Source organism: Sceloporus undulatus, chromosome 3 (genome assembly GCF_019175285.1).
Source record: "Sceloporus undulatus isolate JIND9_A2432 ecotype Alabama chromosome 3, SceUnd_v1.1, whole genome shotgun sequence".
Lineage (NCBI taxonomy): Eukaryota > Metazoa > Chordata > Lepidosauria > Squamata > Phrynosomatidae > Sceloporus > Sceloporus undulatus.
Genome location: NC_056524.1, coordinates 181,835,982 through 181,851,482, shown reverse-complemented (window position 1 = coordinate 181,851,482; position 15,501 = coordinate 181,835,982). Strand labels below are relative to the sequence as shown.

The following is a 15,501-nucleotide window of genomic DNA, read 5'->3' as shown; positions in this document are numbered from 1 at the left end:
ATGATGATGATGATGATGATGATGATGATGATGATGATGATGATGATGATGGTGGTGGTGGTGGTGGTGTCTCTTTCCTTTTAACAACTGTAAACCAAGAAGGCTTAGGACTATGTATGTTCCACTCTTAGAGCGACTCACTGTTCAGCACTCAGACCTTCCCTCTCTTAAACGTCTTCAGACAGTAACCCTGTTTTCAGTTGATGAAAAAATGCGGGTCATATACTATTATCAGCCATATTTAATGTTTAGAGTTGTGTCACTAAATGTCAGTGCCACTTTAGTCTCTCAACAGTGAACAGAAATCTCTGGGTAGTTTGCAGTTTATAAGACATGATTTCCAGCTTCTTCTTTTTATCAGTAACAGCTGCAAAGGTTGTATCTCACTATGTCATTGCAGTAGAACAAGGTCCACTGTGCTATGAATCACACATTCTCAATTAGAGAAAAGCCGGATCTAATGGCTTATACTGTACTTCATGAGCTGCTGTGCAGAGTGGTTACACAAGATATTACACAACTGGTCCACAGGGAACAGTACAACCACACACACAACTGCTTGCAAAAGCTTTTGCAAAACAGCTTTTGTGCAACTATTTGGGTAACAATATAACCAGTGTAATGATGGCAGCCTATTGTAGTGGTCTGATCTTACAAACTAGAAGTCTATGAGAGACCCAGGTTCAAATCCTAGCTTAGCCAAGGAAACCCATGAGCAAATCACACTCTCTCAGCCTCAGTGGGAGGCAATGGCACATCTCCTCCTCCTAAACAGTCATCTCCAAAATGGCTATCAAGCAACAAACGCATTTTTAAAGACAGCTGCCAACACTGGGTATTTCACAGGCATATAATTTTATGAAAGTGATCAGGGATGGCTCATACTTATTTCCGGGAGGAGCAGGTGTTTGCACTGTTTTTCAAAGCAGCACCTATTCCCAAATCTGCTAAACATTGCAGTAACCAAGGCATTACCAGTGCACATTTCTTCTACAAGAACAGTATGTATATGAGCGAGAGTAGGAATCAGCCTATGCACAGGGTGACCCAGATGTCCTCACTGCAAAGGAGAACAAAGCACTGAAAAATGTGGGAGATTAAAGAAAACTGTAGGACATTACATAATAAAAGCTAAAAACACTGATATAAATGTACATAAATTCCTTTCATGTGGTTTATTCACAGCTGTATGACATATACTGTATTTTATTCTGCACTCAACTGTATTTTTCTGATGAACTTATCTTCATCAAAATTACCCCTCTCCATCTTGCTTTTGCCTCTCCTGTGCCTTCTGCTCTTCCCAGTTTCCTTCTACTCTTCAACTCCTCTTCATTTTTTCCTACATCTCCCCACGTTGTTTTTTTTAATGGGCCTCCTGTGCCATATAATACAGCCTATAATAAACCTTGACTTGGGCTTCCCTGGCAAAAATAAGCCCTTTGCAGCAGCTGCACTGGCAGTGATAATAAATCTGTTGAGCTACTTGTTGTTTGGCTACTGAGGCACTGGATGACACAAGGACAGGTTTTGCAGCCAGAGAATAAGCCAGAAGTGCCCCAAAGAGATGATCAGTCTCTTTTATTATGGGGGGGGGGAGGAGATAAAAATGATCTGCACTGGGGGTCAAACATACTCAAAATGGAGGACATTTTGGAATTCCTCCTGGACAGAAGATTGAAATGTGGAACATGTCCGACATTTGATCACCCTGCCTAGGCACGACTGGTGGGCCTGTGCAGATGTGCAATGCATGTGTTCACATGAATGATATGCATGTAAGAGAAGGAAGGTGCTGGATTCATCTGAGTTCTTTCCCCCCAACTGTTGCCATGTGGCCCTCACAAGTTTCTGTAAGTTTAGTGCTTTGGTTGACACTTGCTCTGGGAATGAATCAATCAGTGGTACAAATGTGAGATTCCTCCCTTTGCAAAAGCAAAGAGAATAGCAACAGAAGAAGGGTTTCCCTCATGATCACATCAGGGAAGGGACAGGTTAAGTTCTCTCCCCTCATTTGCCCTCTCCTCACCTGCGCTTTCCACTGTTCAGCTTATTCTATTTGCATTATTATTATTATTATTATTATTATTATTATTATTATTATTGAATATTTGCACATTCAGTACAAAGACATTTCATCTAGTCCAGCCCTTGGAGTCTTCCCCACTAATGTACAGAATTTTTCATCTTCTGCTACTGGTGTTTTTTAGCAACTGGGTCTAAAGGTCATGTACTGCTTTCTGTAGGAAAGGCTTACAATACAAACATGCATACAAACTAAATAAAAATCACAATAAACCCACTAAGTTATTGATTTGTAAGAGAATAGAAAGCAGTCATGAAAACAAGTGCCTCACAGAAACTCTTTCCTCATATAGAAATTCCCACCCCTCTTCCCTATAACACAGTCCTAGAAAATATGATCTATGCTCAACTCCACATAAGTCACAAAAGTCTGTTTCTGCCCATCCAATTACAAAGTGCTATGTGCTGCACAGTGAATTGTGACCCCCCCCAAAAAAAAAAGAAACAAACCTGCCTTACTTGACCCCATTGTTCAAAGATCTGAGAGTCCCTGATTGGACAAAAAGAAAGAAATCTATGACCTGTTGCCCCCAATTCCCTGTTTCTTCCAGTCATTAGACACCTAATCTCTACAGACTCCCAGAAGGTGGATCATTTACAGTGCCGGGTGTTCTGGTGGGGCAATTGTCCTACCCTGTTAGAGAACTATCATTTTATTCAGCGTCTATGCCATTTGCTTCCTGCTGCTGACAAATCAGAATTTATACTGACGACATGCCATGCTGTTGTTTCCCTTTCCCCTGGCTGACTGCCACCAATGCTGTTAGAAATCTTGGGCCGTTCTAGAAAGAGCCTCACTGAATTCAGCATTCAGCTCTCCATCAGCGAGTGTTGGCAGACAGAAGTGGGATCTAAAAAAGCTGCTTTAGCTGCAGTTAATGCAAAGCCAGAGTGAACTATTGCTCCAGCTACAGCAGAATCAGAAACGTGGTTAAGTGGGGGAAGAGGCATAAAAAGCATTAAAAAAACCCGCAGGGCCATTCCTCACTGCAAATATCTCCCCTTCCTTTCTAAATTATAACTCCCACAATCTTCTAGCCTTGCTGGCTGGGAGATTCTAGGGGTTACAGTCCAGATTCCTCTATGGTAGTTATGAATGCATAACTTAAGAGTTATATATTTGTGACTGTTACATATTCACAATCCCCATATCAACCAATGTTTAGGAGCCATGCAGGAACTGTGAAAGTCCCCAAATCCCTATTTGCAGGAATCAGCTTCTGTGCTCAATGGGGGTCTGTTCCCCTATTGATCAGGAAGAATCTGGATGGCAGTCCCACCTACCCACCAACCCTCCCTTGCATGAGCAATTTCTGGCATAAGGGGGAATTGCAACATGGGTCTTGTTTCTGGTTGTCACACCTAGGATAGCTCATGGGAGGGGGTGGGAACACAGCCAGCTACTGTGGTGGCAAACCCATGGCACGCATGCCCTCTCTGGCATGCGAAGCCACCTCTCAGGGCATACAGAGACAGGAGGGCGGGGGAAGAGAGGAACCGGTGCGTGCCTGTTCCTCCTCTTCCCTGCCCTCCCATGTCTTTGTCTCTGGGGAGTCCCATCCCCAGAAGTCCTGCCCTCACAAGTCTCACCCCCCCCCCCCCACCACCAGGTAATACCCGGTGCGGGAATGTCTTTCAGTTTGGGCACTTGGTCTCTAAAAGGTTCGCTTCACAAGTGACATGAAAACAGATCCCTGTCAACTGCAGTAGCTGTTTCTCAGTAAGTGGGGATGGGGGGGAGGATTCACTGTGTAGCACCATAAATACGGTGCTTATATCCATAAATCTTATACAGGATTCCAGTCCATATTTCCAAGCTCTGATCCTAACCCAGTCTTCCCTATCCTGAAACATGATTTTGGCCTTCAGTTCTTATGATTCCAGGCTAACATAACCCATGACCAGGAATGCTGGGACCTATTTTCCAAAACAATTGAAAAACACTAGCCTTAACCTTTCCAAAAACCAACTTGTACAGTTGGCCCACCATATCCACAGATTTTTTATCCACAGATTCAAGTGTCCACGGCTTGAAAATATTTTTAAAATATAAAAATTCCAAAAAGCAATCCTTGATTTTGCCATTTCATATACGGGTCACCATTTTACCACTCATTGTGTTTAATGGGACTTGAACATCCACTGATTTGATATCCACAAGGGGTCCTTGTACCAAACACCACTGGATATCAAGGGCCCACTGTACATTCAGTTTGTAGAATCATGTCTGATGATGCACTGCTTTATGTAGGACAGAAATAGTACTGCTGGAAGCAGGTACACACACATACCCATCTGTCTCATGGTTCCAGCTCTTACCATTACAGCATGACACTCAAGAAGACAAATTTGGTTCCCATAGCCTATCAGTGACATGTGCCTATAGTTGTACCTGCGTAAATAACAAGGAGGCTGCTCAAAAGTACCAAGATGTGCTCATGGTTGCTTCAATGTCTCGTGTCAGCCGAAGACATTTTGCTACCTGAAGGGAAGGACAAAATTACCTTTGTCTCCCTTTCCAGATACAGAATCTGACTGGGCTGCAGCTGAAACATCATCCAATACTGGCAATGGAAAAACATCCACTACCACCACACAAACAGACAACCAACTAGTTAAGGGGGTGAGGACCGGATATATAGTATACACACAGGGACGTAGCCAGGATTTTAGGAAGGGGGGGGGTTCCAGACTAAGTGCCACCATTATATTGGGGCTTGGGTGCGGCAGTGCAGCAGCATGCCCCATTCATTTTTCTAATGGAAGGGGAGGTCCGGACCCCAAGAACCCCCCCCCCCCCGCTACATCCCTGATACACATATGCTCTATCTTCCAAAACCTAGGAATACCAGCCAGAACAGCCAGCAAACTGCTGCTGCTGCCACCCATCTGGTTTCCTCAGACTGTCTGTCAAAGCCCTTCTAGCAAAAACTGTAGCCCTATGTAGGCATCCACTTGCAATATGTGAAAGCTAAGGGAGGGGGTTGCCTGACAAGGCTGGTCCCAGGGGATGGGAGGCAACAGTCAGGTGCTAAAGGACCTTGTTATGGATGCTGTGCAACCTACTCTCCCTCCTCAAATGGGGCAAATGACTCTGTTCTGTCATCAGCACTGAAGTGAGATTCCATTATCATTGGGGTCTGCTTCTGAATGTAGAATGGGGATGAGAGGCAGCATGTTATCCATTTTAGGTAACAAAGATGGATATAGGCCAACCCTTTGGGAAAGGAAGATGAGCGAGGACACACAAAACTCACCCTGAAAGTCCCCACATACCCAGCTCCTCGAAAAGATCTTCCTGTAGTTTCCATGTCAATTTGTATCTTTGGCTGAATGCAGACAAAGCTCTCTGCTTTTGGGTCTCTTGCCTACTTGGAGTTCCTTATCACTAGCAGCTTAGTGGGTCCAAGTAAGTGAACTGAAGAAGAGAGGGGGGAACCCATTCAGGATAACAGAGGTCCAGATCTTCTGAAATACAACACACAGTTCTGGTCCATCTGTCTCAAACAGGGAATTCAAGAACCCTTAGAATGAAGATGGGTTGATGGATTGATCCTGCAAGGAAATGTTATGAAGATGGGCTTTATTCAGTGAAAAGAAGAGCAATCATCAAATATCACTAATGCTCAAGGGAGGCCAGTGGGGTGGCAAATATTATTATTATTTATTCCATACTGATGTGCATCATACACTGATGTGCCTTGTGCATCAATGAGCATGTGAATGAGTGGAATTCTGTTAGTGTCCAACAGATGCATAGGTTCCACTAAGGAGGTGGTTGGATCGTTTTATCTGATGAGGAATTAAAAATTATGAATGGAGGGTTTCACATGTGGCACCATTTGTGTACGCATGTGCTTTGTGCATGGCTGTGATTCACTAACATGGTGGCACTGTGCAACTGCCACAACTCTGTCACTCAAGGTAGCAACTCTATTCTCAGAAAATAAACAACCATTTTTTAGTGTTTACCGTTTCCTAGCTGATAGGAAGCACTGCCAGGGATTAAATTTGATCTCAAACGTATTATTAACAGCTAAAATTTGTGGAGTTATGATGTACATAACCAATAAAGCTAGTGGTGAGTGTGTGTGACAGGCTTTTTTCTGCCTACGGTGAGTCAGGCTGGCTCCATCCCTTTTGGGTTTCTAGTAGGCACCTAAAGTAAAGGTAATGGTTTCCCTTTAACATGAATGTCTAGTTGTAACTGACTGTAGGGCATGGTGCATTACCAAGCCAAGGGAGCCAGCACTGTCCAAAAATGACTCCGGTGGTTATGTGGCCAGCATGACTGCACAAAACTCTGTTACCTTCCCACCGAAATGATGTTTATTTACTTGCACTTGTACACGCTTTCGAATTGCTAGGTTGGCAGAAGCTGGGACTAGTGATGGGAGCTCACTCCATCACACGGCACCTGGGTCTCAAACTGCCAACCTTCCAACCTTATGATCATCAGAATTGGCATCCCTAACACCAGGCTTTTTTATGACCTTCAGTCCTTCATAGCTGGAGAAGGTGTTCTGGCTGTCTCTTACATCTCTTTTTAGGTGTTTTCATTTGTGTATTTTATGTTTAGAATATTTTTACCTGTTGTGGGTTGAGAGGTGACATACAAATGATTTCAGTAAAATAATAAACAAACTAGGGCAACTTGTTGTTGCCAGTGTAAGAATTGTTTTAAGAAAATTTCAGATATTGCTTTATTAACAAAACTGACTTCCTTTTCAAAAAAGTTACATTAGGAAATCAAACTGCCAGGTTAGTGTGAATAGGTTGTTCTTTGGGATATTTGGGAACTCCCATTTTCTCAATATAAATTACATTTGTTAGGTGAAGTTCATCCAACCACAATCAATGAGAACAAAACTGTGATGTTGAGCACTGTTTAAAAAGTATAACATTTTCCCAGCTAAAAAAGGATGTATCCTTTATCCTTCTATAATTATTTAGTTGACAGATCTAAGATATGGACTTTTGTAGCAGATGAAGAAAATTAACTGAACAGAACCTGCATTGGAATAAAACCAAAGAGAAGAACACAATGTAAGCACACATGTGATTAAAGTGCAATATATAGAGGAAGATTTAGTTGTTATTTCTTCAATTTCCAAGTCTCAATCCCAACACTACTTTCCCCATTGTACTTTTTTAACATGCAAAGGATGACAAGTGTCAATACTTCATACAACTAGATTTAATAAGTTATTACAGAAAAAATTAAGTCCAAACTACAAAGTTGAAGCAGTTGTAAGCAATAGCAGCATTGAGCTTCATGTTTAGTCACAGTACTGCAGTTCCATACAAAGCATTAGTTCAAGCCAAAAAAAGAGAGAAAAGCCTTTTAGGGTTACTAGCAAAACCAGTCTAAGAGAACATGTAGTAAAAGATATGGTACATTTAAAATTAGTTGAAAAAACAAGTACAGAGATCTTAGCTGTGAACACTCTAAAAGTTATGTCCATTATTTTGACAGCAAAATTACAAATACCTAGTACTTTATACTCCAACAGAACTACATCCAGAAACAAAAAACAGCAGAAATGATTATCCCGTATTAGCACCCTGGATATCTATTTGTTGCTAAACGTTATTATTAGGTAAATTTAAAATGTGCAGAATGACATAACAGCCCCTGATCTGCTACCCACTCAGGGTATAGAGCAAACCACCAGCATGAATATAAAATACTCTGTGGTAAGACAGAAACACTACAACAGTGGAGATTGAGAAGAAAAAAGATCTTCTGGTTAAAAAAAAAGGTTAAGCCGACATTGTACAAACGGGTGTAAAAAGCAACTACATACAAGCGAGGTTTAACAAAAGACTTTTATTTTTTACAAATCTGTGACTAATCTTTCACTCATGTCTTGCAAGTAGAGATGTCACAATACTGAAATATTAACACGGGGGGATTTCCCCCAGTAAAGTACTATATTGTTTGTACTACTCTAACAAAGATAGTGAAATCAGCAAAGTTAATTTGCTAACTGCATATTTGTAATACAATTTTCTTTTAGCCCTGCCTTCCTAAAAGGCAAGTGCGTAGACGGAAATCTAAGCACACACTTTGTACCACTTTGCAGGAATTTGAGAAATTTCTCCTTCACTTCTATTGTACTTTGACAATTTGTGTTCATCCCAACCAGTAGTACCTAATTAGAGTCTAAATTTTGCTCACTAGTTTGATTTTGCCTATACATTACATTACAAAGAGGACACAATGGGCCAACTCTAGACATTTCTACAAGAGATCAGTAACTTTGCCTCCCTTAAGTAGAAACCAGTTTAAGAATATATTCAGTCTGGCAACTGATGTACCTAGGGAAGGCCATTGTATGTTCTGTTTATATAACACCAGTTTGGTTTGCAGGATCATAAGGGATGGATAACAGTATCTCTAGCTTGAGCACAGGAGGTCTGGTGGGACAGCAGTAAAACAGTCGGGGTTAGACAGACACAGGTGGAGATGAGCTACATAAAGTGAAGCAGTGTTTTGATAGCAGCAACACATGTTGCACCAATAATGAAGGACAAACTCAAAGAAAGGGAGGAATATACAAGAAGCTTGACAAAAGTGCTCAGATATAGTAATAAGGGTCGCTACACATGCATTATTTAGCACTAACTATGCGGTAAATTACACTGTATGGTAATTGCACTGTAACATTATGTGGAATCTATACAACTTCCTCCATTTGTTCTGGGTTACCACCTAAAGAAGTGCATGGAAATGCAGCATGGGGAAGAGGCAGGTTTAATAAATAAATAAAGTCATGGCGGATCACATTGAAACTTGGGAGAGATTTAAGGTCACAGTTCAAAAGAAACTGTAATGCATATGAGGTTGGGGGGTGGAGTGGGGGGAGAAAGGGAATTGACATTAGTGCTGTGTAATCTCCATTTATGGTTGTACTTGCGCCCCACGAAGCAGCCATAGTGCTGAGAGTGGCTAGAATAATGTGGGGAGAAAGCAAATTAGTGTTACACCACGACAACAACAAGGTTGTAAGCGTGTTACTTCTAAAGACTGGAGTTAATTACAACAGCAATAGTGTTTTATCAGCATTGGTGTTGTATAAATCTAGACAGCAAACTGGTACTGTGACATCCCTATTATCTTCCTAAATCATTCTGATAAAGGAAAAAGGCTTCTCAAAAATATCACATCCATTTCCTGCTTCATTCTGTAATTTTATTGCCCAATTATTCATTACAGTTTTTCAATCATTTCACATATCCAACCATTTTCACACCATTGTAAACCACATCAGCGAGTTAATACATAAAGCTTTGCATTTCAAAAAACTAGACACTTTAGTAACAATATTACAAAGGTTTTTTTAGCTTCAAAAATAACTGAAAATGAAAAAAATAAACTTTTAAAGAATTAGCATCATAAAATTAATTTATTCCAAGTAAAAATACAAAATAATATTAATGACATTGACCAGATATGAAAGTCTCTCCCAGAAACAACTATATTAATGGTTGAGAAAGCACTCCTTAAAGAAAATCTGAAATAAAAATGAAAAATATGTCAATGTTTAAATTTCTCTTAGCAAAAAATCTTTCTAAAAATAACAATGAAAATTTGTCTCAGTACAAAGGCTACATTACTATTGAAAAAATACCAGCATGAAGAAAAAGGTACATATTTGACAGTAGAAAAATGATCTTAGTGAATCACAATGTCTAAAGTTTGCAATGAAAATAAATCTGCAATAAAGATTTATGCCTTTTTTCTTTTCTTTTTTCTTTTTTTTATACAAACAGTACAAACAGTATTGCACATAACAACAAATAGTCGAGGTTAAGTCGCCTTCAAAAAAAAATCGACTAGTTCAAGTCTCACATCAAGAGAAGGCCACGCAAGGACCTGTTGTACCCAGGGGCTTCTTAGTCAAGTTGCAGTTCAGAACACCTTATTTTAAAAAATAACTCCTTTTCTTGAAGGACCCTCTTATAATAATAATAATAATAATATAACATATTAACAACTTAGGGGGGCACATTCATTTACAAAACAAAAAAGGGACCATGTTATAATTTAATAAACTAAAAAATTATCTTTAAAAAATACAAACAGAAGAACTCTCACAATTCTGGTCAGTCGTGCATAATTTGTTTGATTATAAATATACAAATTAAGGGAAAAATATTATTTTCCGCCTTCTATTCACAACTCCCAGCACCAATGCTGTTTGTTTTACATCTTTCAACGCTGTGTTCATTCATTTTAGTCTTAATACCTATATACCTTTGAGCATCTCTCTCTCTCTCTCTATCTCTCACTCACTTTTCCCCTTCTTTCTTTCTGGGGTATGTTTGTACATGAAAGTGGGGAATTTCTTCAAAAATGTCTTGTTTCACATAATTAGGTAGACTTCTGTAGGTTAGCTATGATCTTCAATATTACAGTTATAAAGCTCTAACTTCTTAATTTTTCAAAAACGCAAATAAGCATGAAAAAAATAAAGTTACCCATCTGTTAAATCATTTTCTTGCAGAATTAAATTAATATATATTTTTCTGAATAAACTTACTTAGAAAATATTTTCTTTCCTATATTTCAAAATTGAGGTATTGCAAAAGATCATGTCAGTCAGAAAGCATGCCTTTTTCTTTTAAAAAAGAATAATCTGCCAACTATTGAAAACTGTCTAGATACAAAAAGTAGTGCATAACAAATCTCGTATAGATGAAAAAGAAAAGAAAGGAAAAGAAAACCCCAAACAGAAAGAAAGACAGCTGGGCTAGATAAAGCAATATCACAAAAATGCCCAGAAGAAACTCTGAAAGGGATACTAAAGATGATTTTCTAAACCAGTAAAAAACTATTTTTTTTAAACTCAGAAAGGTTCTTTCAGAGCCAATAATTGCAACTAAACATTAAAAGAAAACATACAAAGTTAGACATTAACAAGGCCATCACAACACACAAAACCAAAACATTTGAATTTACTATGCGGTGCCATATCCAGTCAGATTGTCCCCAGAACTCAAAAAAAACAGGGTGGGGAGAGAACAAATGAACAAAGAACGAAACAAACAAATAACACCCAGAAGAATAGTGTACACATTCTCAAAATTAGCACACCAATGTGTGTTTATGTGTTTGTCTTGCAGCCCCACAGTACATGCTAAAAAAATGTCCACTGTTATATAGTAGATCTTAAATAGATTCAAGCTTCACAGGATACATCCAGGGTTCAAGAAATTAAATGTCACACCCAGAGAGCAGACATCTTGCAAGTTAACTTTTGTATGCAGACATTTCTTTAGCACCACTTTTTCTCACCTTTCATAAAACGTGCCTAGCTTTTTTCAGCCTACAAGCTACATTGGTAGTGTACATATGCTGTTACGAGCTCTTTGGTTTTCTGGATAAGGGCCGCCACTACATCAAATGGTGCAAGGGCTTATGAGATTGGAACTAAGAGCTCAACATTTATCGTGTGAGTGTGCATATGTTCTTTATACCTGTCGAACTTTCAGAAGTGTGTGAATGTTAGACACAGAGAGGCTTAAACAGTTAAAGTTTGATCACAGTACTGGACATAATCACTTTACCATATAAAATAAATTGCACAATATATAACAGAGCACCGCAAAGTACTTCGTCTATCATTCACAAATTTGTTTTTAAGGATATTCTACACCTAATCTTTAAAAAATATTCATTGTAATATAGGTCATACTGCAATGGGCTGATCCTAATTTCAGAAGCATTTACATTTACTGAGGCATGCCTTCCTCCAGTCAGTAATCTCTGTGTGTCTCTGTGTTGTTTAAATTATTTTACTGAGTACTTTGTAGCCTATATAAATTCTTAATTGGTGCATGGTGGGCAGATTTTCATATTAGACATATATAAAAAAATTTATTGCATGCAGCAACCTGATTAAGTAAACATGCAGTCAAAATTATTGACCTTCCTTGGAAGCTTTCTGAATGATATACTGATCTCCTTTCAGCAGCCGTCACTATTTTTAAATCACATAATTGTCTTTTAAATCGATACCCTAGCTTGAATAGAGTATGGTGGTATCAGTAATACCATCTTAATAGCAGCAAAAGCTTTTGCAGCATACATTTACATAACACTAACAGGCCTAACCAAAGAGGGAACCCTGGCAAAGTAAAAAGGGGTAGGAAGATGGGGTGGAGAAACTGTGATCTAGCTTATGAGGTATTATCCTTACCAGTAAAAATGGAGAGCAACTCAAGATTATTTTTAGGGTTATTCCTACTCTATCTGACCCAAACTAATGATTGCTGAATATCCATGTTCGGTTTTTGCTACATCTGCCACCTACTTGTGAGTGTTACCTTTGGTAAGTCATCTGCTAGGGGCAAATCTAAGTTTCTGAAAATAAGTGCATGCTCCAGTTTCAAAATTAAGTTAAATTAAAAAAATCTTCATCATATAGACATCAACCTAGTGGAGGCCAATGGGAATGGCAGTCTACTTATTGTCAAACATGACAAGTCTTGTGTAAGAAGTTAAGGTACCAAGCAGATGTGTATGTGAATCAAAGTGCAAAATCAGTACAGTTATACTCTGCTAGGTTTGTATTATACTGGACACCGAGTTCAGTAATGTGACTGTAAATAATAATCATAATCATAACCATGATAATAGTAATCATAATAAAAAGACCCATCTCTTCATTAAAGTCAAGGATGAATGCACAGATTTCCAGAACACTAAAGCCCTGAGGCAGCACTCTCTTCTCCCTTCAATTCCGTCGGCTCCAGTACTGGCTGCTGGACTGAGGCTCCGGCTTCAGCTCCAGCGGAAGGGAACGTGGCGGGGCCGATCCCCTCCTTCCTTGACGAGTGGTTTGTGGAACTCCCGTCCCGCACGAGAGTGAATGCTAGCCCAACAGTATTCGCAGTAATACTGCAAGCAGGTTACATTGGCACAGAAGAATGGAGCAAATTTTCCACCACAACGAGTGCCCTGGCATTCATCACACATCTGATCATCGAGCACATATGGCTTCACTTCCACCTAGGAAAGGGGGGGGGAGTCCAAAGTCATTCAGAAAATCAGTATGATTCTGTGCATCTTTGTCATAAGTCAGAATACAGAAAAAGCTTACATGCCATAGAAATATGACAGAACATAATCATCAGCAGGGACTCTTGGCTTCCAAAAGCTTTCAGCACAGTTAAAGGTGGATTATCAAACATTATGGCCCCATGGCTTTAACAAGTGGTATGGACTGGCAGTTTTGGCTAATGCAGCCTGTAATGTCACAGGATTCAGAAAGTTGTATCTGTCAAAAACTGTCCCAATTGTATATTGCCATCATAGTACAACAGATGCATCTGTAAAGAACCAGAAGTCATACTGTTGAAAGACTAGTACAGTGGTTCCCAACCTGTGAGTCGGGACCTCTTCGACCCTTTCACGGGGGTCGCCTAAGACCATCGGAAAACACATATTTGCATGTAGCAATGAAAATAATGTTATGGTTAAGGGTCACCACAACATGGGGAACTGTATTAAAGGCATTAGGAAGGTTGAGAACCACTGGACTAGTTCTTCCCACTTTGAAAGGGTTGGAAGTCTTAATACCATGTGTAAATAAAAAAAGAAGAGGCCAATTTAGGGAAAGAAATAAGCAGGAAAAAAGATATGTCCTGGGTTTATTAGGTAACAGACCTTTATTCCAAAGCATGAAACAATGAAGGAGGTTCTCTCCATACAAATATTCATCGTCACTCATTCTAGGTTGACCAACTCTACTCAAGAATCTTATAAGGAGCAGCTGTAAAATGTCCTGAACACTATGTGTGTATCTGCCTTCAAGTCACCTACTGATTTAGGACAACCCCATGAATCTCAAAGGATTTTCTGAGGCAAGGAATAGTTAAGAGGTGATATTGGCCATCTCCCATCCAAGTACTAACCAGGGCTGACCCTGACCACTAGTCACCTACTATGTTTGGAAATAACTGAATCAAAGAAGAGAGAAGCCTGGGAATCAGAGGGCTGCATCAAAATTAGTGGCCAGTCATTATTTTTCAAAGCAAGACTGCAACATTTCATAGCATTTTTAGGAAGTTCAGTCTGTGTTATGGAAGTTCCTAATGAAGTTGCTCTCTTCATATGGCAACATGTAGTACAGTGGACCCTTATACGCTGGGATTTGGTTCCAAGATCCCTCGTGGATAACAAAATCCATGTATGCTCAAGTACCATTAAACATAATGACATAGCAAAATGGTGTCCCTTATAAAAAATGGAAAATCAAGGTTTGATATTTGAAATTTATACTTGTTGGGAACATTTTCAAACCGTGGATGATTGAATCTGTGTATAAAAAAATCCGTGTATAAGAAGAGCTAACTGTAATTGATTTTATCACCTGCTCTTTTAATCCTTTTATTTTTGGACCAGTAGAAACATACTAACATTATTCTCCATCCCCATTACAATAACCAGTGTTTGGAATCTCTTTATGCTAGAATCAAGATATTGCATTAGATAGTGGCTCAACTTGGAGCTCAAAACGCCATGAAATTTCTAGTTAAATTTGAAAACATTCTACATCAAAATGTTATTTTGTTATTATCATGAAATGACATTGGGACCAAAGAAATCACATCCTTCATGCACTGTCGTGTTTTTCTACCCAAAATAGTAGATGATAACAGTAAAACAAATCTACTGTACTATGATAACACTTATGAGAAAAAGTGACAGCATGATTCATGACTGTTCCAGTAATTTACAAATTATATTTGATCAGTTTTGCCACTAAATTTAAAATGATAGACTAGTATCCTCTATGGCACTTACAAATATGCAATCTAGAATTACAACATGTCACTGTTATGTATTAAAGATCCCTACGTAGCCCCTAGTTTCCCAATACCACTTACTGGGAAGCAACCACTGTCATTGATAGGGGTCTGTTCCACTGTCAATCAGGAAGGAGCTGGCTGATGAGGTCACACCCCCTTCATACCAGCAATTTCTGATACAAGGGGGGATTGAAATAGGGAACCTCCTTTTGCCTGTTGCAATGGCAATCACTCTCAGAAGGAGTGGAAACAGCTGCCAGCTGCTTCCTGAATGACAAAGGAACATATCTCAGTGTCATCTTCAATGGCTTCTTTTGGGGGTTGTGGGGTGGGCTGGGATTCATTTTTAGCACTATCACTATGGTGCTTACTCATCTGTAAATCCTATTTTTATTTATTTATTTATTTACTGCCTTTCTTCCTAGCTGGGGCCCAAGGTGGCTCACAACATCACAACACACACACTCTCACACACACACACTCAAACAATACTTTAAAAACAATTAAAATAATCTTGTTAAAACAGTAAAACATTATAAAACATGCAAAATCAAAAATATACAATGTTAAAAATAATCTAAACCAACCCCCCCCCCC

General features: G+C 39.3%; 1 protein-coding gene across 6 annotated transcripts in view; it reads right to left on the bottom strand.

The window, feature by feature from the left end:
- Nucleotides 1-9,256: 9,256 nt before the first annotated feature.
- The window catches only part of CPEB3 (cytoplasmic polyadenylation element binding protein 3), a 114,601-nt gene continuing 108,356 nt past the window's right edge, over nt 9,257-15,501 (bottom strand). For all 6 annotated transcript variants that reach the window (XM_042459275.1, XM_042459270.1, XM_042459272.1 and 3 more), the window contains one exon: nt 9,257-13,102. In XM_042459275.1, coding sequence (XP_042315209.1) covers nt 12,875-13,102 — 228 coding nt within the window. In that variant the 3' untranslated portion in view covers nt 9,257-12,874. The remainder of the gene's footprint in view (nt 13,103-15,501) is intronic.